Genomic DNA, 25890 nt, shown 5'->3' with positions numbered 1-25890 from the left:
GTTAATGAAATGACATAAATCCTCAAGGAGGAGCAGATTAAAAAAACACAATGAAAATAATCTGTTCACTAACCAAATTACATGCAGCTAATAAATCTGTAGTTTCTGTTATCTTTAATCTGTTCTGCTAAAAACGGAACCATTTTTGGTTACTTGTATTAAAATTTTGAAGCATAAAATGATAAATTTGAATTCTGGGGAATATGTAATGAGATACGTTTTAAAGCAGCTGACGTGACAATAAGTCTAAAATTTAGTAAACAAAAATTGTGGGGTGTAAGCATCACATGTAAGAAATGTGTGAGATAAAGCAGCTCCAAAATGGTCGGACTGAAATGAACTTCGTTAAAAATGGATTGCAACCATCGATTTGATTAAAATATTTTTGTGAACTTCAAGCCGATGTCTTTACTTTCATTGCATCTTCTGCTCCATAGGCTTTGGTCTGGAAAAATACCAGTGCTTTGCATAGTGCTTCTGGTCATCTTAGCTTTAGCGACGAGCACAACTGACAATGGCCACTCTATACACACTGCATAATGTAGTAGAGCAATTATTACTCTTGTTGAAGAACAATAGCAAGATACTGCATAAAGGTTCTTACAATAAGAGGATCTTTGTTATGTACATCCAAATCATCTTATGACTCAAGTGCCTATCTTGTAAGGGTGACCAAACCGTCGAATTAAACTGAATTGAGTGATCTATTACGGTTAAATTTGATTGAAAACTGTGATTAAGTCGATTATTTAGTTGGTTGGTTCGATTCAGTTAATGAAAGATTCCAGTTCAGTTACAGATAAGAGTTTTAAAAATTCAGTTACAAGCATTAACCGAATGTTTTATGTTTTTTAATTTTTATCGGTTTAACCAAAATAATCAATTTACCTTTCAGCAATTTTTCTCCATCCTTCCAATGAATGGCACACTATGAAATCACGACGGTTTTCCATCTCCTCTCTTCAATACCCATGCAGAACCTTTGTATTCACAAAAATCAGTCATGACCTGAAAAGCAACATGATTTATTAAAATGCGATAAGTTGTTATTGAATGAAAAGGACGAATCATTTGCATTTACTTAAGTTACAAATGGTAAATTATGAGCATTTTCCTTTAGTTCCAGCTACTTTCGTCAAAATGAAGCCTAAAACATATTTTGTAGCAGATCTTGATTCTAAATTGAAAAGGAAATATCCCTTATTAGTTAGCTATAAGGAAAGTATAATTTGATAAGGTTAATAGGGTTGGTTTTAATAATCGCAAGGATTAAACACTTTAAGAGGCAATCAAATTAATAATGACACGTTTAACAGCCACTAAAAAAGTATGGGTATACAAGTAGAAAATATTATCTGATTTAAAAAGGCCGTTTTGCATCACTGACCTTAGTATACTCAATGTTGGTAATATCCCTTTTGAAAGCAATCCTAGCTGCTTCAAAGACTTCCGCCTTCTTAAGCTTTGCATTGGGCCCTCTCACCAATAGGAGATCAATTACGACTTTCCTGCAATGTGAAGAAACTATTTAGGGAAACAAAGGAGAATTCTGTTTCACGTCAAGTATGATATTTACTTATAAGCTCCTTCAACACAATTTAGTTCATTAGGAACCAAAACCTTAATTCATCGTATTGCGGATGTTCTGGCGATGACTTCAAAACATAAAAATTATGAACATTTGCTGCCACTTCGCTTATGATTTCCTGAAGTTCCTCTGGAGGAGCAGCAGCAGCAGATGCTGCTGCTATAGAAATTCGAGGATCTGCCTTAGGAAGAGTAGACTGAGAAACAGCCAAGTCCTGCAAACCTTGGCAAATCAATAGAAAACTGCAATGAAATAGTAACCCTTAGCCTCATAAAAAGGTGCAAGAAAAACTTTACCATTTTGTTACAACAATATGTAAATTCCAAAGTTGTGTTAATTAAGTATATAAGTTACTTGCGATAATTGATATAAGATAGAATGTTAAATGTGCTGAATTAGGTTGTCTGGTCAGAACAGTTAGTTCTATTAAAAATTCTAACATGAAGGCAAAAGAAGTTTTTGAAAGGAAAATATATTTGCACAGTAAATACATGGATTTCGCTTTACACAAGAAATGCAAAATGAATTCATTATAAAGAACTTTGAATAGAAACTAAAAGCCCGATTTGGTCAACTAGCTGAAGATGCCTTTTCTATGCACATTTACCATGTTTACCAAACATAACCTAAACCTTTAATATTATTATATGTTAAATTAACTTTTTTCTGGCCTATGCAATATTTTTTCTTCCAAGTAGGAAAAAGCTACAGAAAACAAACAGAGCAGAGCCATAATTAATAAGGATTCTAGCAACCTTGAACAGAAGTTATAATCCGATGACACCAAAAATCAGATATCTGAGTTTCATTTTTTGGTTGTTTGAATACTAAAATGAGCTTTCATAAAAGTATAAATTTTTTAACCAATATAGCCATGCCTTATCTGCTATATCCAACAAAACAGTGATTGGCATGCTCTTTCCTCCGGCCTACTCCTCAGAGCTGCCATAAACATAGATGGAATGACAAGAAAAGACTAATGCTAAAATCAAAAGAATCAACTTCCCGTTGCAGTCTATTAAAAGTACCATTCATTGGTAGGTGTTACTGTTCCGGCTGCAGATTGCTTAGGTAACAATAATAAGCAAGCAAATGCAATCATGCATAAGCATGCGTCTATAAATATATATTAAGAAAGAAACAAAAAAATGTACGAGCTTAGGTACCTGCAAACCTTGTGAATTTGAAAAACTTTTGGCAGGACCTTCAGGAAAGCTTCTCGACTTTCAGCTGTTATGGTTGTTTTAGTCAATAATCTACTTCCACTTGGACCTTTTGGTATACTTTCAGGAACACACTGTTTTTCAGGTTTCTGAACCATGTGTGACTTTGGTATATGGTTCCTTGTAGTAGCTTTTGCAAGTCTATCAAAAAGCATACTTAAATGTTTCTCTGCATTTTCCCAAGCAGCTTCGTGCTTTCTAACAATATCTGGATATGTTTTTATAAATGTTGTATCTGGCTGCTCTTTAAACTTCCAATCCTTAAAGGAAGGCCTTTCAACAGCAAACAATTTGACGAAATTAACACTATCTTCTTTAACCGATTTAGGGAGTAAGTTAAGCTGTGATGACTTGATGAACAAATTCTTGCTAAAGAAACAAAGAACAAAATCTCTAGACGCCTGCTTGCTATTTGAATCTGAAATAAGCAAAGAAGTCTTTGGAGCCCAAAGTCCCTGTACTAATAATCCATGTTCCTGAAGAGCTTCCAAGAGATCTTCAACTGTGTCATTGGGAGCAAAGTGCTTAAGAACACTAAACCGCTGAACAGGAGGCCCCTAAGCAGTAAAGATCATTTGAATTAGGCAGGTAAAATAGAGCTCTTGTTTGGAAGGAATCATGAACAATAATTTTTTAAATTAGCATCTTTGCAAAATGCACGGGAAGGCAGAGTACAAATGCGCCCCCTACCCCTGCAATGGCCACTAAGGCACTAGGTAAGCTCTTTTATTTGACGACTTTGTTTGTCTATTAACTTTTTTTACCTAAGTTGGAAGCAATGAATTCTAACAAATGCAAGATCATGCAAAATGAGAATTGACTAAATAGAATTTGATTGAAATAAATTGTGCATTTTTAGACTTCCCAAACAAGGTGAAAGAAAGGACTTCAAATTATCTTTTATTTAGTAAATTTATTTTTTTAAGTTGAAAGTACAGTTCCTGTTGCATCTAAAATATATTTATCCTTAATTTTAACTTAAGCATTGAGTTTTCAAAAAATTGAAAATAATGCTGCTACTCATAGAACGTGGCTGGTGTTGCAGGGTAAAATAAAATGCCAGGGCTAATGCCACTGGCGAAGTCGACAATTCTGTCATTGTGCCAAAGCAGAGGGGGAAGTAAAGCTTTCACCTATGCTACTTAAACAATTAATATCAGATTTCCTGCATTGTGGTTTTAATTTTTATATATGTTCAATGATTTATGCTTCACTATTCCAGGAAAATTATATAAACAGCACTAATAAACAAAATCCCGGAGTTCAAAAAAAAGGGGGGAAAGGTTACTATTTAGTCCTATCACACACTGATGGGGATGTGTGCTAGAGAAATGTTATGATAAGTTCAATACTGAAATAAATAGAAAGTATGTTAGGACAAACCTCTAAAAGCAATTTCTTAACACGTTCTTCCAGTGGCAGTGAAAGCAAAAACCTGAAATGTAACAAATAGAATTTTAGGATCCAATTTACAAACAGGTAGGTAAAGCAGTTGTTCATTCCGATCATCAAGAATTAAATATTAACAAACATAACAGATAATTCCTGATAACATGAAAAATGTTATCTTCATATTTGGATTAACAAGGCCTGTCAACTAAAAAATCACCACATCAATATAAATAAAAAGTCATAAAATGATCAAGAATGGAAATACTGATCCCAGAGCAGAACTAGATATGTATTTCCATGATCAGAATTCCATTGACTCATATAATAAGCTCTTGGTAGCCCAAATCTACATAACGCCTTACCAAAATATTCAACTTTCCAATGCGTATGCCACCCAGAATATCATTTTAAAAAATGGGCCTAAGGAGAAAAGGCAGTTGGTTGTAGCATAATTGTTCTAACAAAATTTTGTTTCAAGAAACAACAATCCAGTCAACAAAGAGGGTTTCTGTCATAATCCGATAAGATATAAACTCGGGCTTGAAGACTTTATAAAGAATGCAAAAACAGGTTCTCAAGAAAAATTTCTAATTCATAAAACACACATGTAATTCATGGAAAAAAAATGCTAGCGATTGAAAGGTGACATCACCTTCTCGAGAAGCCTTTAGATTTAGTTTTCTCATTGGATGCTACTGGACACAAGGAACTCATATAATCATACCTTCAAATAAAACAACAGTAAATAAGTATATTGCTCCAAAAAAAATTAAGCTCCTTGCGAATTATTTCAGTAGCTGGAGCTCAAACCAAAGAAATAAGAAATGAATCATACGGGCTCATTGTGAACTCCATTGAAGAACTTTCTTGAGCCCTCATTTTCTGTAGATAGCCAGAAGAAAAGTCACTCTTCGAGCCATGGTACTTGAGCGAGATCCAGCACTGAAAATAAATGAAAAGGAAAGGGAATAGAGAATAAGTAATAATAACAGTTTTTGATGCTTTAACCAAAAAGCTAAAACCCAAACATAACTAATGAAATGTGAAGAATGATTAAAATGGTAATACTATTGCATTACATAGAAAAGGTTTCGCTATAATTAATTCTTGAATCTCCACTTGACACAATTCTGATTGTTGTGAAAATTTTCTACTATAATAAATCTACTGGCCGACTTCAACATTTGCCGCATCCAAATCACAGAAGTTTATTCCAATTTAAAAAATGAAGGGCAAGACAAAACCCTCCCCCTTTCAGAAACAAAAACTAGCAAAACAATTGAAGAGCAATGATTCATGAACATAAGCCAATAACTTTAAATCACAATCAAAGTGCTAATGTAAATGTGATCAACACCGGTTCCATTACATTTACAATACAGATATAAAAATGTAACAATTTCTTTCAGCAAAGATCTGAATGTAGCACATCACTTGAGAACTAGCCATTGACCTATCCACCAAGTTTTGAAAGTGATGTAAACATTGAAAGACCTTTTATAATTCATGGATTTATGAATAATTGATATAATCAGACATCCAACGAAGAAATAATGCATGCAAAAAAAAAATGAACAGTCTTCATAAGGACCAAATAAGTTTACAATTAACAGTGACAAAATCATAAAGTTAAATTAGTTACCTCATCAGCATTTGAAATTTGATTACTTGTTGACTCCATGCGCTTGATCTGCCCAAAATAAAAATATATAGAACTTGGTTCAGAGAAGCTTTTAGACACTAAACTCAGCTACTCATTATCTAACCTAGATGAAGTTGACAATATGCTTAATTTTTTCAAGAATTCTTCCTACAGTAAAGGTAAGCACAAAAATTCACCCAAGCCATTCTAAGGTCTATTGTTTAAGTATTATAATATAAAATAAAATTTGGCATAGAACACAACCAGCGCCAATTAAAAATTCCTGATTGGCTGGAGCAATTAGATATGCACATGACATAATCATGTAAGCGGATTCAACATTTCAACTATAGAAAAAATACTAAATTAAAATCCAGGAGAGAGCACAGCATTTTGCATATAGATTTTGTTAATTGTAAACACCAATTACACAGGAAATAACACATCTAAATCCCCCTTTCTAGACAAATATTAGCCCCGGTAATGACATTCTAAAAGGCCATACAGCAAATTAAAGAGCTTCTATTGGAAATATATTCTGGTAAGATACGTATGTGAGCGAGCTGAGAGAGAACCTGCTTCTTTGATGAATCAATAGGCTTCCCATCTTCAAACTTGGCTTCAGTGTCCAATGTGATATTCCCCTTCCTCTTCGAATCAGAGGAGCTGACATGTTCCATTGATGGTCGAAGCTGCACAACTGCATGAATGGGATTCAGGTGTAGCTGCAAGATGATCCATAAACCAAAGCCTCTTACAAGAGTATATAATTTGTATAAATTGAGCAGCAAAATACAAACCAGAGCTCAATTTGAATAATGGATGATGTTCTTTTTTCATTCTTACTTATATGCCCAGGACGCGCAAGGCAATGCATAGCCAAATCTCCTTAACTTATTACATGGCATAGATAAGAAACAGTTAAATCTATTAACAAGCTTTTGAGTGTTATATATTTGAACTTGTTGTTGGGATATGTTTAAAAACACTAAAAATAAAATGCCACAATAACGGACCCATGCTATTTAGATATATGTCTATCAACACTAAAAAAAAAATTGCATTTTGTCCTCCTGAAGCCATCTTAGACCTTGCCATTATTGATGCGGATATCGAAGTGTGTAACTGGAACATTAGCCCAAAAGTTGCCAGATTGACTATCTTAAGTGGAGTGTCTTAAACAACATTCAAACAGCAGAGTTTACATACCTTATTACCAATTAGAACTCCAACAGCATAGCCAGTAAGACGAGGTGGCATAAATGAAGTAGACAAAGTCTAATAAGAAACCAATAAAAATGGACATTAATGTGTAACATAATAATAACTACTATAGAGAAATGATAATTATCTCTCAAAAAAGAGGAAACAAAACTCATATCGTGTTTCATCTTCATCGAGGACTAGGAGCAATTCAAATTACAACTGTAGTAGTAGTAGTAGAGGCAAACCTGTTTTTTTATGTTAAATTTGGCAGCTTGAGCAGGATCCCAATTGGCGGAATCGTCTATAGACAAGTCGAGCTCTACTTCTTTGCTTTGCGGTTTCACTCTAACCTACACAGGAAAATCGCCAAAACAACCTTCTTTTTCATCTCTTTCTTTCTCAACAAACAACATAGCGCGGCCGCCTTTCTTTAGCTAAAAAAATAATAAGGGCAAATATATTACCTCCTGACATCGTTCATCTAATTCATAAGGTCTCCAGCACGGCCGCAATGGATATTGCATAACATATAACTGAAAATAACAACTAGCACTAATAAGGCACAATTAAAAACATGAATATTATGAGTCAAACTAGGGTTTAGACAATAATAAATTATGAAGAAAAACTCAATTAACTTGGACTTACTGATTTACCTGAGTATTTGGATCAATAGAAGGAGTGAAAAACACATCAATTTCGCGAACAATCATATCTTCTTCTTCTTCTTCAGCATTTTCAATTTCTTCATGTTCATCTTCAATTACAGGATCACTGTCAATTTCCATTTTCACAGCGCTGTCACTCGAAACGGACGGCTCCTTTTTCGGTGACGGGTCGATTTTAGGTTTAATATCTTCTTCTTGTTCGTTGTTTACGGCTTTCTCAGGAACCGTTGCGATTTGAGGTTCGGTTTTAGGTTTGAGTTTTGGCTGTTGGGGTTTGAATTTGGCAGACTTTGGCGCGAATTTTGACGGTCGTGAAGGGGGCTTCTGGCTCAGCTCGTCTAGGTCGTCTAGTCCGTCCATAATTTTGATCACCGGCAGCGGCGAAGGTGGCCGGGAATGTGATAGAATGAGAACTCGTAGCTTCGCTGGAAGTGAGAAAAAGATGAGAGGTTTTGGGTTTGGAGAGGGTTTTACCAGAGAAATGCGTTGGTATAGCTTAATAGGCAAAAGGTAAACTAAACCCTTGTACTTTTTGATTTCGTACATATAGCATCCTATACAAAAAGAGAGACATATAAACCCCTGAAATCATTTTTTTGTTATAAATAAACTCAAACGCTAACTGAACTTTAACTCCCTTATTAAAAAAGGAAAAACGGTCACTTATACTTCTAAAGTTTGTCTACAAGATCATGTGGCCTCTAACGTCTATAAAGATTCAAATATGCCTCTAACGTCTGAAAAAGGTACAAAATAAATCCTCATGCTTTTATCAAATAATAATTAAGACCCTTTAAAAATATTATCATTATACTTCAAAAAAAATTCACTATGTTTTTTTAGAAAGCAAAAGTTCGGTTTACTTCGACTTTGAGCGGAGGAGATGGTGATCTTCGACTTTTTGAAAAAGAGCTCTTAATCTCCTAAAATTCTTTCAACACTTGATTAATCCAAACTTTCTCACTCAACACGTGTTCTTGAAAAATACAAATTCTTCAACAATTTTTTTGTAGATCCAAAAATGATTTCATGTAGCAAGAGGTTAGACCCATTCTATGTCTTCTTCAATTTTTGCAATTTATTAGATCCAATATTTGTTTCATCTGAAATCAAATTTAATATTGATGCAATCAAATCGATTTCAACAAAGTTGAAATGAATTTCAGTTTTGCTGCAATCAAATCGATAGCGAAGTTTATCTTTAAATTGATTTCAGCGAAATTGAAATTGAAATATCAGCTTCGATCCAATCAAATTGATTTCAGCTTTGTTGCAATCAAATCAATTTCAAGATATCGCATCTAATAAATTGCAAAATTGAAGAAGATGAAGACTGGGTCGAACCTCTTGTTAGATGAAGTTAATTTTGGATTTGCGAAAAGTTTATTGAATTTGAGAATTTTTTTTTTCAAAAACACGTGTTAGTGAGAAAGTTTTGATTAATCGTGTTAAAAGAATTTTAGAAAGATAATAAAATGTTGATACCAATAAAATCAAAACCACCGTATATTTGGTATTATTTTTTCCTATTTCCGTATTTTTTAATTCTTCCCTTTTTTCTAACTTCTTGTTCCAAGTTCAATCTGAGTCTCAATCTATATTATAAAAAAAAGCCTGGGCCGAATCTAAATCCATAAAATGCGGACCGAGTTGGCTTATATGTAGAGGAAATTAGGCCCAGCACCACCAAAGGCCTAATTATTCTCACTTTTACAGCCCGGTCCAGTTCATTAGAAATATACGATTCATACCTTCTTCTCTTCTTTTTACCGTTAAACATTTAGAGGATTACATTTTCTATCAAAACTCTGATTTCCCCACTACATTTAAGCATTCATGTCTGCATGTGTTTGAAATTCGAATCCCACACACTTCTTTTTCAACCGCTCCAATTTTCTCAACTGTTTCTCCACACTTAATCATCGTGTTCTTCATTTTTCAATTTTATTAGTTTTCTCTATACTATGGTGATTACTAGGTCTGTTTCCAAAAAATCTCCTAAATCTACGGCTGTAATGCCTAAAATTAAGAATCCTTCAAGCAAACGAAAGATTGAGTTTGCTGAGAGTAGTGGTCACAAAAGGAGAGTTGTTGTTGAAGACGACGATGATGATTTCGAAAATGTTATAGTTTCGAAAAAAAAATTGCTAAATCTGTTCTTCCTTCTAGTTCAAAGGCTGTGCGTACCGTTAAGGTGACTTTTTCTTTTTATAGTTTTAATTTTTTTGCATTTTCATGTATTTTGTTAGTTATTTAATAATTATGATATTTTATTTATTTTTGATTTGTGTTTTTATTTTTATTAATGATTATTGTTATGTGTATTTGTTGATTTTAGCAATAATTTTTAAAAATAAAATTTTATTTCAGGATTTAGGAATTTTTAATTTTCATATATCGCAATTTTTTTCTGATTTAATTGTTTTGGTTATGATTAATTTTGAATAGCTAATTTTACAATTTATTAACCTATTTTATAGTTTACTTAATGTTAGTTAACGGTTTTCTATTGAGTTTTGTGGTTTTTCTGTGTTTGTATTTGCTATGTTTGGTTTTTCTTATTTTCCAAATTTAAGATAGGTTTACTAACTAGTTTCTTTCAGTCTACTATTTTTTTGTTCTTTTATGTTTTTTGTAATATATTGTATTCTTTTATTTGCATTTGTCCAGGAATGGGATTTTTTCATCAGGCCTGAAGATCATTTTCATTCAAAGGTTTCTCATAATGAGGGTGTTGATGTCATTTCTAATATTAAAAAGAATTTAACCCCTGAAACTTTGGAGAGATTTTCACAAACTTGTTTTGGAAAGTTTTTAAATATGCAAGAATTTTTAATTCAAGGCCAATTGATCCACTGTTTGCTTCTTAGAGAGGTAAAACAGCCTGTGTTTTATGAGTTATGGATCAAAGTTTCTGGTCAGTTGTTAAAATTTTCTATTGATGAATTTGCTTTAATAACTGGACTGAAATGTGTTGGTAGTGTTGATCTCAAGTTGTACAAAAATGAGACTTCTGATTTTAAAACTAACTGTTTTGGAAATATAAAGAAAGTTTCAAAAAAGTTTTTGGAATATAGTTTTCTTTCGAAGCGTTGGAGTAACGAGGAAGAGGCTTTTCAAATGGCTGTCTTGTATTTCATTGAAATATTTTTATATAATAACAAAAGTGAGTCAAATGTTCGTGATGCACATTTTAACCTTGTTTGTAGTGGTGACTTTGAAAATTTCCCATGGGGAAAAGATTTGTTTCATGCTACTTTGGAGTTTTTAAAAAGTAAACTCAGTTTATGGAAAAACTGTGATTTTTTAAAGAAAAAATCACGATCTTCTGATACCCGACCTTCAAGCCGATATGACGGATTCCCTTTGGCCTTCCAAACTTGGTTTTTCGAGTGTTGCCCTGCTCTCGAAGGTGGAATAGCTTCTTGTTGTGGAACTGAAATTCCTCGCATTTTGCGTTGGAAGGTTACAACTCTTCAGAGTTGGTCTTATTTGTGCCGAAACCTCTTTGATCAATCTGCTGAACAGGTTTATATTTTATATACTTTAATTAAATTATATAGAGTTTGTTTATAAACCCTGGTTTTATATATTTATGTTAATAAACACTCATACACTGTTGGAACACTGTTGGAACACTATTGGTATACTATTTAATAGAATTTGTTTAACAGTATGTATATTATCACGTAGCTGAGTTTATTTAACTGTTTTTTTATGTTGTTTGTCTTTTTTTGTTCAGTTAAAATTATGCAATATTACACCAACCGTTGAGGAGAGGACGTTGTTGAACTTAGAGGGGCTGTTTTTAAAAGGAAAGCGTAAAGTCGAAATGGAGCTAGAGGATAGTGAAGGAGTTAATTTTAAAACCAAAATTAATAAATTGGTTTTGAATCAGTCGAAGATGTTCAATGAGTTTGCTGCTATCAAGACATTCATAGAGACTGAATTCTTTGATGTCAAGAATCAATTGGTTGAATTGAAAAGTCTAATCACTGCGGCTGCTCGTCGAGATACTGTCGAGGTAAACATTTAGTAATCCTTTGTTTTATAGTTAGTAAACTTTTTATGTAATTCATTATTTACCTTGTTATATTTTGTTTTTGATCTTTTGTGTAGGTGGATGCTCGTGGTCTTGTTTCTTCTTCAGAAGAAACTGTTAGTGAACATTCGATGAGAGTGAATCAAGAAAGCATTGATAACAAGGGTGATGAGAATGAGCAGAATAAGAAAGTGGAAAGTAATGCGAACGATCCTACTGACATACCGAAAAGCGATGACGTCGGTGATTCTAAGGATCATATGAATGACCATACTGATGACAGCGATGATAGCGGCAGTGAGGATAAGGTTGATCCGAATGAGACTCGCGATAGAGAGGAAAGTGATGATAGCGAAAATAGTGATGATGACATGACAGATGATAAGAGTGAAAGAGATGACAGAGCAGGTGATATAAAAAAGGACGATGAGAGAAGGGATGGCTCAAGCTATGGGAATGCAGTTGACGAGAGGTTCAATTATGCGTACAAAGATCGTGAGGATGGTGAAAGTTCTGAAAAGAAAGTTGATGAGGGTAATGATGTATCAAAAGAGAATGAAAAAGTTAGACAACGTAGCAAAAAGGTAATTTTTTCTAGGTATTTTTTATTAAATTATTTACTGGCTTTATATGGTTATTAACTTCTTTTTTTTTTTATGTAAGGCTGATTCTGTTGATAGTCGTCCTACTTTCAATCTTCTAGAATCAAGTACTCAAGGGACTCCTAGTACATTTGATTCAGTTGAAATAATGGGTCTTACCAAAGCTGTTGATCTTGCTGAAATAGAAGCCGGTCTTGTTTCTAATGTAATTATTTTTATTTTCCTGTTTCAATAATTATTATTTTTTTATTTAATGGTGTACTTATGGTTTACTAATAGTTTGCTAATTGAATTTTTTTTTTAAGGTTAATGCCGTTGATTCTTTTTTTGAAAAGAAAGTTGATGAGGGGATTAATGTGATGCAAAAGGGTGAAAATGATATCAAAGATAGCGAAAAGGTAGAATTGATTATCCTTACACTTTTTAATTAATTAACTTGTGCTTTTGTCATTCTTATTAATTTTTTTTTTTAAGGTTGATTTAGTTGATAGTCGTCCTACTCTCAATACTTTTGAAGCAAGTACACAAGGGACTTCTAGTACATTTGACTCAGTTGAAATACGTGCTATCGATAAAGCTGAAAGAGACGCTATCAATAAAGCTCAAATAGACGCTGTTGATAAAGCTGAAAGAGACGCTGGTCTTCTTGGCAAGGTAATTTGTTTATTACTTTTATTCTGATTTAAAGTAAGTTTTTTGACAAATTACTAACAGTATACCAATAGTTTACCAATAGTTTACCAATATATATTTTTTTTTGTTTTTTGACTGTTATTAATATATAGTTTTTATTTAGAAGGTTTATGAAGTTGATGAGGGATTAGAGGATGAATCTATATTTGATGAAGCTTGTCTCAATGATCTTGCTTATGTTTGTGATCGTATTGAAAAACAAGCTGCTGATCGTATTGAACAACAAGCTGCTGATCAAGTTGCAAAAGAAGCTTCCGCTGGTCAAGTTGCAAAAGAAGCTTCCGCTGGTCAAGTTGCAAAAGAAGCTTCTGAGGTATTTATTAAAATTTAATAGTGAATAATAATTTATTGTTGTTTTTTTATAAATTAATTTTTTTAAATAGTTGCAGAAGGCTTCTTTGAAAGAAATTACTGTGTATCGAGGCAGTCCATCAGAGGTAGTATTTCAATTATATTTACTGTTTTTTTGTTATAGTAAGTAGGTTCTAAATAGTTACTAATAGTCTACTAATTAGTTTTTACAGTTATTTTTGTGATTTTATTTGATATAATAATAATAATAATGGCAGCAAATTTCAAAGATTGCCTCTGAGTTCAAAATTCCTTATGCAAAGCCACTAGCATTTATCAAGGCTAAAGAGAACGTAAAATGTGTGAAGAAACTGAATCCTCTTGACGACAATGTTGATGGAGATATCCAATGTGCAGAACTACAAGATTTTGTTGATTGGATTCAGTGTGGCCTGAGGCCTGATCTTAAGTACGTTTTTCTATTTTTAAGTTTTATTATTTTAATGCATTATAAATATATTTTAACTGTTTTTTGTTTTGATATTTGTAGGAAAAAGTTTTATCTAGATAATGACAACATGATTCGACCAAGAATGGATTTTGGAGTGGAACATATTTGGAAAAAATCATGGTTTTATGCGATTAAGTGTAGTGGTCAATTTTTGACGTCATCTGTAAGTATTTTTACTTGTTTTATTATTGTGTTTAAGTACTACATTTGGTTTTAATTTCCATTTAACTTTTATTTACAGCATATCAATGTGGTTATGTATTACATCCGCAAGAAAGCCAAGTATAAGCTGTTAGATGGTTTGCGAATTACCACAACTGACTGTCTGTTTGACGATAGAATGTGTGCAACGTATGTGGCATATACAAAAAAGAAGAAGCATGATGTATCAACTGTCAGTGAGCGTGGTACTGTAGCTGATTTTATTCGTGGAGATAAGGTTCTTTGCAATACTCATTGGAAGGAAGTGGATGAGGTTCTTTTTCCCATACACGTGAACAGTCAGAAACATTGGATTTTGGGACGTTTGGTCTTTAAAGAGAGATGCATATATGTCTATAATTCCATGCAATCAGCTTTGTCGAGGGCTCTTGGAATCGAAGCAGCCACGAAATATTCAGTTCTCATTCCTCTGTTTTTAACTCGTATGAATATTTATCAAATGAGGAGCGACATTGATTTCAACTCTCCTGCTTATCAGAATAAGGATTTTTGTGATCCTTTCAATATTGTATCTGTTTCCAGCCTTCCAGAGCAACAAGAAACGTAAGTATTTATATATTTATAGTTTTATATACATCTGCGTTTTTGTGCATTAAATAGGTCATTTGTTGATTATTAATTAAGTCTTTTTTTAAACAGTGATTGTGGAGTGTTCACTCTCGCGTTTGCAGAGCATTTGATTCATAATAAACCTATTCCGTTGACTCTGGATATTAATCGCTATCGGATGCGTCTCTCATATCTGTTGTACCGATATGGCATGATGAAGAATGCAGAAAATATTTTTAGTGATGAAGAGATTGAATCGAAGAAGAACGATGAAAAAGCAACAAAAAAAGGGAAGAAAAAGGTGTCAGATTAGTAAATGTTTAGTATAGTATGGATTTTTAATGGTATGTTTGAATCAGTAAAAGTTTAGTATAGCATGGATTTTAGTTAAACTAGTGTTTTTGGATTATTATGGGTTTTTTTTTGTATATAGGTTTTTTAAACCTATGAATGCTTTTACTTTAAACTAATGTTGTTCTAAATTTTTCTCTCTTTTAGCAACCTTTTAGTTTTCTTTTAGAAAACAATATGTGATATTTAATTTTTGCCTTTTCTTATATGTTTCGATTATTTTATGTTTTTTTTTTCTATATAGATTTTCTAAAATTATGAATGCTTTTTTACTTTAACTAATGTTTTTTCAAATGTTTTTTAAAATTTTAGAAACTTGTTAGTTTGAATGTTTGTATTATTGTGTTTTATCTCTTTTATGATGGAAAGATCAAAATAGTGTTAAAAGAGTATAAATTTTTGTTAGTTAACACTTAGTAAACAGTCAGTTACCATTTAACTTTTATATATATATATATTCACTCTTTTAGTAATATATTAGTTAACCTTTAGTAAATTGTTAGCTACCACTTTGATTTCCTGACTATATTTAAGGATAAAGAAGTAACTAAGATTTAACTAAAAAATTGCTAAAGAGTATAAAAATTAATAAAAGAACATTAATTATTATAAATTTTTAACACTATAGATAATAGTTAGTTAATCATTAGTAAACTATTAGTTACCATTTAACTTTTTTGTATATAATATTCACTCTTTTAGTAATATGTTAGTTAACCCTTAACTAACTATTATCTATAGTTATATATATATATATATATATATATATATATATATATATATATATATATATATATATATATATATATATAAAAAAAAACTTAAGATAATAGTTAGTTAACGTTTAGTAAACTGTTAGTGACCATTTAATTTTTTTGTATATATAATGTTAGTTAACCCTTAACTCACTGAAATATATATAAAAACTATAGATAATAGTTATTTAACCTTTAGTAAACTGTTAGTGACCATTTATATATACATGCAAATTGTTAAAGAGTATAAAAATTAATAAAAGAACATTACTTAGTATATTTTTAAAATACTTAGTAAATTAGTATTCAGATGCAAAATCAGTTTTTTATTAGTAAACATATGTAACTTGTTCACAAACAAACAATAATAGTGTCTAAAAAATTTCAATGATGTTTTATTACAAATCAATTACTGAAAAATAACATTCTACTTTGGTAGATTTCGACATGTCTTTCGGTTATGTCCTCTTTGATCACATCTTCCACACTTACTTGGATTAACTGTCTCCGCTGGTCCATTTATTCTTCTTTTTTTTGGTCTTCCAGCTGGTATCTTTCCTATTGTTGGAAGTATTTCAATCCTTTCAATTTCAGTAGGTATATCCCAATTGTTTTGACTTGGCATTGGATACACAACTCCATCATACATTGCAAGCAGATTCTCTTTGGTGAAGAATTTAGAGCAGTATTGATAAGGATCTAGGTGTAGTGAGGATAATATTGCAAGTGTATGTGGACATGGCATCTCATCAATTTGAAATCTGCCACATGTACAGTTCTTTTCTCTCAGTTTCACTATAAATGTCTTTTCACCATCTTGCACATCATGCACATTAGTAACTGATGTTGAAGCCTGTGTTATAAAAAAACATGTTATAACTTAATTATAGAATACATTAGAAATTATAAATAGAACACTGTCAGTAAAAGAGTGAAAAATAATAAAACATTTAGTCCTCTAATTAGTAACTAACAGTTTACTAAAAGAGTGAAAACTGATAATAACAGCATTAATAGGTTTAGAAAACATACATACAAAAAAATAAAACATAAAACACAATAATTAAAAACATAGAAGCAAAGATAAAAAAGTCAAAGATATATATATATATATATATATATATATATATATATATATATATATATATATATATATATATAGTCTATTAAGGTTTAACTAACATATTGCTAAAAGAGTGAAAAAATGTACCTTCATTCTCAAAGAAATTGCATAGTTATCTCTGAGATCATTTTCTGCTTTGCTTGTCAACTTAGTCATTGTACAGATTGCGGCATTTCTATTCGTGTAAGTCCATTTTTGCGTCAAGAATCTCAAATATTCAAGAAGTGTCGCTACTGGTAACTCCCTAGCTGCTTTGATAGCTGCATTCATAGATTCGGCTATATTTGAAGTCATTGTTGAGAACCTATTGTCTTTGCAATGTGATCTTGCCCATTTTTTGACCCCAATTTTTTCCAGATAGGGTCGAATTGCAACATTTATAGCATCTAGTTGTCCCATGAAATAGTCAAAAGACTGAACTGAGTAAGACTTTGCAGCTCCATAGAAACACTCTCTCAACGCTTTTGCATTTGTTTTCTTTCCGAACTTTAGTTTAACATTGTTTAGTAAATGGTATGCACAAATTCCATGACTTGCTTCTGGAAAAATGTTTTTGACTGCCTCAGATATGCTATCGTGCCTATCTGATACTATACACAATCCAGCCCTCCGACCAAAAGTTTCCAGTAATTTTGCAAAAAAGTATTCCCAAGAAGCATGATTTTCAGAATCAACAACAGCAAATGCTAGTGGAAAAATCTTACCATTCCCATCTTGGGTGGATGCTGTCAATAGCATTCCACGATAGGTTGATTTTAAAAATGTCGCATCGACTACAATCACTGGCCTACAGTACTTCCAACCTTTTATGGATGCATCGAGAGCCATAAAAACATATTCAAATTTTCCATCGGTTGTCTGTATATCTACTACTGACCCCGGATTAGTTTGTAAAAGCATGTGTTGAAATTTTGGCAAAATAGAATATGAGTCACATGGATTACCTCTAATCTGATCTAGCGCCTTTCCTTTTGATCTCCATGCCCTATTGTAACTCAAAATCACCCCAAAATCTTTTTGTATGTCTGCAATTATGTCTGATGGGGTATAAATTGTTTTAACATCCAAAAACTTTGTTTTTATATATTCCCCAATTATTGATGATGTAGCTTGCCGTTTGTCTTCCATTCTAATTTCTGGTGGACAGATGTGGATGTTATTCACTCTTCTAACAATAAACATACTTGTCTTTCCATCTCTTGAGGCTCTTACAGTCCACTTGCAATTGTCGTCTAAGCAATTGACTATATATTCCTTCGGGCATGATTTACTCACTTTATATTGAAAGTGGTTAGCAATTGTGTAAAAACAAAAACTAGTTATCATGATCTTTTTATCCTTAAAGATCTGCCCGACATATATATCCTTTATACTAGGTTCAGTGACCATTGAGATGTCTTCTGGTGTTCTCTCAGCTTTTTCTTCTTCTTTGCTATTCTGTTCTCCCAAAATTTCAGCATATTTGACAATATCCATTGTTGTTTCACTGGAGATCATATTTTCTGACTGTCCTTCAATCATTGTGGCAGAATTGAAGCTTTCAGGTTCCGGTGATTGCCACTGTTCTTCGCATACTTTGTTAGTAACACACAAAGGAAATTTGGTTACTCGCATTTCCTTTTTTTTTAGTTCAATGTAGAATTGTAGGCTGTCATTGTCTTCAACTTCTAAAATCTGGTAGCTGTCTTCTAAGCGATATTTCATTTCCAGCTCTGTTTCCCAGTGGTTTACCTTCAGTATTCCAGCTATCATTTCCTTCAGTTTTTGAAAGTTTATGTCTTCCTTTATTATTATTCCTTTCACCTTATAGTTGGAGTAATTTAAATCTTTATCCCATACTCCATTGTAGTATACAAGACCTTGAAGTGTTGCTTTTACTGCATCATATTTATATAAAATCAATAAACATATAAAAATAGCATTAGTTATCTAAAAATAAAATAAACACTTAATTTATTATAAAACTATTAAACTGTTGAAATCCAGTGGTAATCTATGAGTTTACTAACTGTTTACTAGCACTTAATTTATTATAAAAGTTCTCGTAATCTATAAACAGAATACCTAAACTAAGAAATGTACATTAAAATAAATGAAAAATACAGTGATAATTATAATTGTTGAAAACTTATAAAAAAATATTGTAAGTTTAATTTTTCTAAATTTTCAAAAGCTGAAATTCACTCATGCACATACACGTTGTAACACATTCACTCAGTACACATACACATTGTAACATATTCAAACGCATAGAACACTTTTAGTAAACTAACAATACTAAAAGTGTTTAACTGATTATTAAACAATTTACATAACTTAACTTAACTCATAATACATAACTTAACTCATAATTTTAACAATTTACACAGCTTTCAGCTAAATAAACACATCTAAACATTTTGAGAATCATTCAAAACCTAAATTTAGTTTGATTTGAGCTGTTTAACTGATTATTATCTGTTTTTAGTTAAATTTGTATGATATTTCAGCTCGTTTAAAAATCACGATTAAGATTGAAAGTTAGCACAAATGTGATTGATCAAACTCGCCGAAATCGTTTGGTAAACACATGTCGTCGTGATTCATCGCTTTTTCTCCAATTTTTTGATTGATTATCCTTCTTCTGTTGAACTGTGATTGATCGCGATGATCAATTTTGTAATTGATCGTGTTCTAATCAGTGATTAATCGAAGCTCTGTTTTGAATTTTGAGAGAATTTGTTGTTTGAGTTTAACAGAATCTCTTAACTTTTTGAATGATTGATTTTGCATGGGTTTTGTTTCCTATTTATATTGAATCGTATATATGCGAAAGAGGAAACATAGTTTTGCTAGATTTTAAAGTCAACCTGTAAATTTCTATAAGTCCTGGTCAATTTGTATTTGTGAGATTCTTTTTCTATTTTATATATATTTGTCTAAAAATCCCAATATAATAAAGAAAAAGTACTGTACTAAAATGGGCCTGCCACTGAAATGGACAGTCTAAAGCCCAAATGATATTAACCCAACTACCAAATTAAACGACGGCGTTTTAAAGCTGAGCAAAAATATTTATCGTTGGTAGTTCACTTTATCTGAAATCCTTCAAATTTTCTCAGCAACCAAACAAGAAATAAAAAGAAATAAAAAAATGGCACTTTCCACCTCTTTTACATCTCTATCCAAAACCCCCCAAATTACAATTTCAAAAACCCTAGCAACAAAATCAACCACAACAAGAGTAATATTCAATCTCTTATCCAACAATTCCATTTCCAATTTAAGCTTAATTTCAAAGCCACGCCCCCTCACACTCTTCACTTCAAAAAAACATTCCATAAACCCTAACCCTAATTTCCAAAATTCAACTATCAAATGCCTATTCACCGGCATTGTAGAAGAACTCGGAGAAATCAAACACATGGGCCCCACAAAAGACGGCGGTTTCGACCTTAAAATCAAGGCTAAAACCGTCCTTAACGGCGTTAACCTCGGCGACAGTATAGCAGTTAACGGAACATGCTTAACCGTTACAGATTTTAGTGAAGAAGAGTTTACTGTTGGATTAGCACCAGAAACTTTACGAAAAACTTCACTTATAGAGCTAAGGGTGGGATCATTGGTTAATTTGGAGGCGGCAGTGCAGCCGACGAGCCGAATGGGCGGGCATTTTGTGCAGGGTCATGTGGACGGCACGGGGGAGATAGTTGAGAAGGAGGTAGAAGAAGATTCATTGTGGATTAAGGTTAAGGTGGATAGTAAATTGTTAAGGTACATTGTGCCTAAAGGTTTTATTGCTATTGATGGAACTAGTTTAACTGTTGTTGATGTGTTTGATGATGAGGGGTGTTTTAATTTTATGCTGGTGGCGTATACGCAGCAAAAAGTTGTGATTCCTTTGAAGAATGTTGGTGATAAGGTTAATTTGGAAGTTGATATTTTGGGGAAGTATGTTGAGAGGTTGCTTAGTAGTGGCTTTGTTGAATCTATCAAGGCTTCTTGATGTAAAGGAAGGTAATTTTTGTTCTTGTGTTGGTTTGTTTTAATAAAATGAGTTTTCAATTGGTTTAAATATCATTTGTTAGTGTAGTTGTTTGAACCTTGAACCATTTGTTTGTTTGTGAGGCCTAGTTTACATTTATATGACCATATTGTATGCCTCATAATCAAATTGGCATCTTCGCATTTGTACTTTTGAGAGCCAGTGTTATTAAAAGCGCTCGCCTGAGCGCTTTAGGCGCTCAGGCGAGGCGCCACAGACTGATGGCGCCTCCAGACCTTCCAGTCGAGGCGCCTTCAGTAAGGCGAGCGCTTTATTTGCTTAAGCGCTCGCCTTGGCTCGCCTTGGAATATGAAAAAAACACGCTTTTTTGAATTTTTTGTTTTTTTACGTTTTTTAGGTGACTTTTACTCTAATCTAGACATTCCTATTTGATAGCCTTAATTAATGCTTTAAATGGATTTAACTTAGGAAATTTAAAAGTCTTTTAGGAAGTCTAAAAGTCTATTCAAGTTTCTATTTAAGTGTTTAGGATTAAGTAAAACACAATAACTTCAAATTAAAATATACGTTAAGTAAAAAGCAGAGCCTTTTATTCTTTCTTCTCACGCCATGGATAGCCAACCTCAACCATGCACTGATGGTTCAACACCCACTGAAAAGAAGAAGGATCCGGGATGGAAATACAACTACATGCAAAATCCTAATGACCCAAATCCAGTGATTTTTTACTAAATATATATATAAATATATATATTTAATATTTTTAGGTATAGGCGCCTTACTTCGATAAGGCGAGCGCTTTTTTAGCGCTTCTCGCCTCGGGCGATATATGGCTATCTCGCCTTGAGAGCGCCTTGCGCCTTAAACAACACTGTTGAGAGCTATGTACAAATTTCGGACTTTTGTATGAATACACAGCATTAAGGTCATACTAAATGTAATTCTGAATCTAGTGTCTTTAGTTGTGAAATGGAAGCTCCATTGAATAAGTTCATACTATTTGCTGCAAAGTTGGAGCGTCTAAATACTTAATCGTACCGATTGTCATTACTTTTCCTCTTGCGCCTCATTTGTTGAGATGTTTACCGCTATAGCTTTAAAGATGAGTCTGTTTTGACATTTAATTTGCATAAAGTCTATAGATATTCTTAAAAAAAATCGAGTTTCTTCTTCAAACAGATCCATGAACCTTTTTTTTCTTCTAATATGACTATATAGCTCTATGTTTTGTTTTATGCTATCTTCATTTAAAACAAGCTTGGGTGATTGATCTAACTAATAAAATTCAGAGTTATTAATACAAACTGAAAGCATGTGTATCCACCTGTGGAAATCCAAGCTTTATGTGGTTGATAGGAGTATAGGACTGGTTCCATCACGAAAGGCGATTGTTTGGCTATCGGCTTTTAGGAGATTTGGCGCAAAAGACACGAGCTTTAGTCATCCATAGTAGTAATTTTATAATAATGCGAGAGATTTCAAAAGCAATGTATTACTTGATAATAGCATAACTGAATAGTAGATATTTGAGGAACCAAAAGCACTTCATTTTGAGGAGAGATACTAGTGACTGCTAATGAATTATGATAGGATTCATTTCCAATGGACAAAATACGCGTGAATGGTTCTCTTTGGCCCCTAGAGAAGTAGTTTGGGTGGCAAAGGTGTCCCATTTTGTTTATGTTTCTATTCAGTGGTGAATAGGCTGTTAGTGGTTTTAGGACAGCATAAGCTGTTATTTTGGAATCTGGTACAGTTAGGTTGAGGTGTTAAATACGGGCCTAACATCTATCATGACTATTTCAAAAGAAGTATGAAACAGTTGATATATTGGAGTTTCTGAATTTGCCATTGAGGCCAATTCCATTAATTGCTCGCTCCTGATTATTACGAAGTGTCAATATCTGTAGGTTTTGTTCGGGATAGGGATTATAGAACAATATCATCTTAGGCCGGACATTAAATCTTGTTTCATCTCTAATTTTGCTTTTACTTTCTTTTGATAACTTGCCCTTTCAAAGTTTTATATAGCTTTGATATTATTCAGAAGAGAAAACATATTAGACTTATTTCGTATAAATTGCATGTTTAGGTCACGTCTTCCGGCTACAAGCTTAGAGGCGTGCTCAAGGAAGTGTGGATGCCTTTATCAAACTTAAGCAAGTTTTGTTTTATCACATAATTTAAATGCACATCAATGTTGTTGGAAGAGGCCAGAAAAAGTATGTTGTATTGCCTTAAATATAGCCAATTTTTGTACGTTATGTCTCACAAGTCGGAATTAGAGAACATTTTTCCTAAATTATTTGCAAACTTCGACAAGCTTCAAAAGAAGTAAATCGTCCTGATATTTGATTGTCTTATTATTTTCTTTGCTTAAGGTTCTCTTGGCCATCTCTGGCAACATCTATTCCTTGGTTGTGACAAATCTACATGGAGCAATAATCAAATATTTTTGGTGCCAAATCATTCTATTGATGTAGATGATTTATCAGTCAAGTAAGTCTAATAACCAATGTGTATCTGGGGAACCAAACCTAACTATTCCTTTCTTTCAAATCAAACCGAACTGAATTTATAACGATGTGGAAATTTTCAAACTAAACCAAACCGGTCGGATTGATCCATTTCTCAGTTCCGTTCGTGTTTTTGGGTTTGGTTTGCAATTTAACCGAACCTTTTAATGCCAACATTGGACCGAACTGAAAACCCGAATGTTACTCATAGTGTCAAACCAAACCAAATTTGTCGGCTCGGCTCGACTTTTTCGCACCCTGATATGTAGTGGCAAACATAGTGATAGACCAAACGTATCCTCTTTGACCTCTAAAGTCGAAAGTCGGTGGCAACAACTCTTCTTACCCTTCCAAGAGTTAGGTAAGGTAAGGTATTGAGCAGGTTGCAAAATCGCATGCTGTGGGTTAGTGTAACTGAAACGTGGGTCAAACCATTATATAATGTCATATCAGAATCACTATGGAAGATTAGTTTATTTATCAACTTATCTTTTGCTTAACTTAACCCTCACAAGTGTGCCTCCAAATTTGCAATTGTCAGCATTTGTGTGCTTGTTAGTTTACTGTAATTTAAGATTATGCTTTTAATTAGCTTTATTCTATGTGTTCCTCATTTCTAGTGGTTTATATTGGTTTGACTCAGAAAGATGCAACCTTTATTTATTATAATTGGAGATAAGGTATAGTACCACGGGCGACAAATGGTCATTTTACCCCTTTTACTTTGCACAAAATATTAAAATTGTCCAAATTTGTGATTTATGACAAAAAATAAACACAGCTTGCCAATTTTAAATGATTCTCGCCCCTCCAGCGCCCGGTATTATTTACAAAAAAGGGATTTATATTGATAAGTTGTGTGTTTATTTTTGTTAAATTGCATATTTAGAAATTTTTGGTTTGTTAAGTTAAATTGGAGGGCTAAAATGAATATTTGTATCTTTTCTGGTTATAGTATATGCATTTGTTTTACTTTAAAAGGATGATGAGATCATTACAGTGCACGCACGAGTCCTAGTGAAGAATTTGTTGGATTTCATTTAATAAAAGTAAGCAAACACCAGCAAAAATTGGCCAATTTTCTGCACTTGAAAATTGTGGATGACGAAAACAGTTTGTATGACACGTGTCATGGACCCAGATGACCATCATCCTTATGTGGGATTACTTGTAACCACATGAAATTTTAAAAATATTTTTTAAAGAAATTGACAAGTTTATTATATCTTGCCAACAAAATATAGTTGCAACATCATAATAGCTGTTGTGCGTTACACTTTTGGTGTGTTTTTGATTTTATTTTGTTTGTTTCGATTAAATTTGCATTAACCTTAATTTGACCTAATTTGGGTTTATGCCTATCAAACAAGAATATCCGCTTTAGCTAATTAATTTCATATTCATTGAATTTTGAATTATAATGAGTTCTGTTTTTTTATTTGAGGGATTCTATTTTCAGACTAAAAATTGTTAAAAATAGAACAAGTAATCTCACTTGACAAAAGTATTTTTTTTTTGAAAAAGAAAGGAATATACATATAGTAAAAGAAAAATGATTTTGTCAAATTAAGAAAACGTTACGTTTCAACTTTTTTTGTTATGGATATAGCTTAACTCTTAAACATATATATTTATATTTATTTAAATATAATGGATTAAGGTAATTGCAAATAGAGGCGTGTAAAAATTAAATCGGACCATAAATTAAACCGGGTCAAATCAAAATTGGAACTATGGTCCGGTTTTTTAATGAATAATGTTTGGTTCGGTTATAATTAAATAAAAGTTCGGTGTTCAGTTTTCGGTTCAGTTTGGATATTTTAAAAATGAAAAATCCAATAACATAAATAATTGATATAAATACATATATCTATATTCTTTTGGTCTTTGTTTTTTTTCATTGTACTGGACATAAGTTAATAAATTGCATACAACATATAAATATGATAATAAATATACATAAAAGATTATTAGATAATATTTTTTTAAAGTTTAAACTAACTTTTATAAAAGGAGACATACAAATTTATGTTTTTAATCAAACTAGTTTTTTTGGCCACGTGCTACGCACGTTAACGATATCTATATGACCCGTTATTTAATATTATAATTGTATATTTTTTAATAATATATTATTATTATTTAAATTTTATTAAACTTGTATTTTAATTTGTTTTGTTTAATTATTTTATAAAATTTTAATTTCTTTTATTGGAAATGTTAAAAAGTTAGAGTTAAGCAATAGATTTAATTTTTGATATTGTTGTTATTAAAAGATGATAATATGATTGAAATAAATTTATATTATTTTTCATTGTATATAACTAATAAATATAATAAATATCAAAGTGTTAACACAAATATTATAATATAATTATTTAATGTTAATGAAACTCGCCATATTCTTTTATATATATATATAGTGATATTTACGTGCTATTCCTATTAAAATTAGGAATTTATCACATAATGATAGTTGTTGCACAATTTCTTTTAGGATTAGGAATTTAATATATAATGGTAGTTACTGC

At 32.2% G+C, this 25890-nt stretch overlaps 5 protein-coding genes across 8 annotated transcripts; 3 read left to right on the top strand and 2 right to left on the bottom strand.

The window, feature by feature from the left end:
* Positions 1-192: 192 nt before the first annotated feature.
* On the bottom strand, positions 193-8229 carry LOC126656757 (uncharacterized). Of its 3 annotated transcripts, XM_050351359.2 has the most exons (14): positions 7708-8223; positions 7516-7584; positions 7297-7401; positions 7055-7123; positions 6421-6570; positions 5846-5893; positions 5039-5145; positions 4856-4927; positions 4195-4246; positions 2755-3368; positions 1621-1830; positions 1388-1508; positions 889-1008; positions 193-532 (listed from the first exon to the last, which is right to left on the bottom strand). In XM_050351359.2, the coding sequence occupies exons 1-13, from the start codon at positions 8077-8079 to the stop codon at positions 937-939; spliced, it is 2061 nt and encodes a 686-aa protein (XP_050207316.1). In that variant the 5' UTR covers positions 8080-8223; the 3' UTR covers positions 193-532; positions 889-936. The 3 variants fall into 3 exon arrangements, with proteins under 3 accessions (XP_050207316.1, XP_050207318.1, XP_050207317.1); XM_050351361.2 differs by lacking the exons at positions 193-532; positions 889-1008; positions 1388-1508 and having other exon boundaries at positions 1635-1810; positions 7708-8229; XM_050351360.2 differs by lacking the exons at positions 193-532; positions 889-1008; positions 1388-1508 and having other exon boundaries at positions 1635-1810; positions 2763-3368; positions 7708-8229.
* Positions 8230-9401: 1172 nt separating this feature from the next.
* On the top strand, positions 9402-10486 carry LOC126655490 (uncharacterized). Its single transcript, XM_050349703.2, has 2 exons — positions 9402-9913; positions 10390-10486. Exons 1-2 carry the CDS (start codon positions 9684-9686, stop codon positions 10484-10486), a joined length of 327 nt encoding a protein of 108 aa, XP_050205660.1. The 5' UTR covers positions 9402-9683.
* Positions 10480-15036, top strand: LOC126656755 (uncharacterized). 2 transcript variants are annotated; one of them, XM_050351357.2, is made up of 12 exons: positions 10480-11247; positions 11462-11743; positions 11839-12345; positions 12425-12568; positions 12669-12761; positions 12838-13017; positions 13163-13369; positions 13440-13493; positions 13626-13816; positions 13898-14021; positions 14100-14623; positions 14720-15036. In XM_050351357.2, exons 1-12 carry the CDS (start codon positions 10540-10542, stop codon positions 14940-14942), a joined length of 3237 nt encoding a protein of 1078 aa, XP_050207314.1. In that variant the 5' UTR covers positions 10480-10539; the 3' UTR covers positions 14943-15036. The 2 variants fall into 2 exon arrangements, with proteins under 2 accessions (XP_050207314.1, XP_050207313.1); XM_050351356.2 differs by having other exon boundaries at positions 13160-13369.
* Positions 15037-16162: 1126 nt separating this feature from the next.
* On the bottom strand, positions 16163-19089 carry LOC126655489 (uncharacterized). The gene is made up of 3 exons (XM_050349702.1): positions 19086-19089; positions 16946-18735; positions 16163-16588 (listed from the first exon to the last, which is right to left on the bottom strand). The coding sequence occupies exons 1-3, from the start codon at positions 19087-19089 to the stop codon at positions 16163-16165; spliced, it is 2220 nt and encodes a 739-aa protein (XP_050205659.1).
* An 836-nt stretch (positions 19090-19925) lies between these two features.
* Positions 19926-23206, top strand: LOC126656766 (riboflavin synthase). Its single transcript, XM_050351381.2, has 2 exons — positions 19926-20854; positions 22936-23206. Exon 1 carries the CDS (start codon positions 19992-19994, stop codon positions 20841-20843), a length of 852 nt encoding a protein of 283 aa, XP_050207338.1. The 5' UTR covers positions 19926-19991; the 3' UTR covers positions 20844-20854; positions 22936-23206.
* Positions 23207-25890: the final 2684 nt, after the last annotated feature.

The sequence above is a fragment of the Mercurialis annua genome, linkage group LG7 (genome assembly GCF_937616625.2).
Source record: "Mercurialis annua linkage group LG7, ddMerAnnu1.2, whole genome shotgun sequence".
In the NCBI taxonomy this organism is placed as follows: Eukaryota; Viridiplantae; Streptophyta; class Magnoliopsida; order Malpighiales; family Euphorbiaceae; genus Mercurialis; species Mercurialis annua.
Note: the sequence above shows the minus strand (reverse complement) of the source record. Positions and strands in the feature narration are given on the sequence as shown.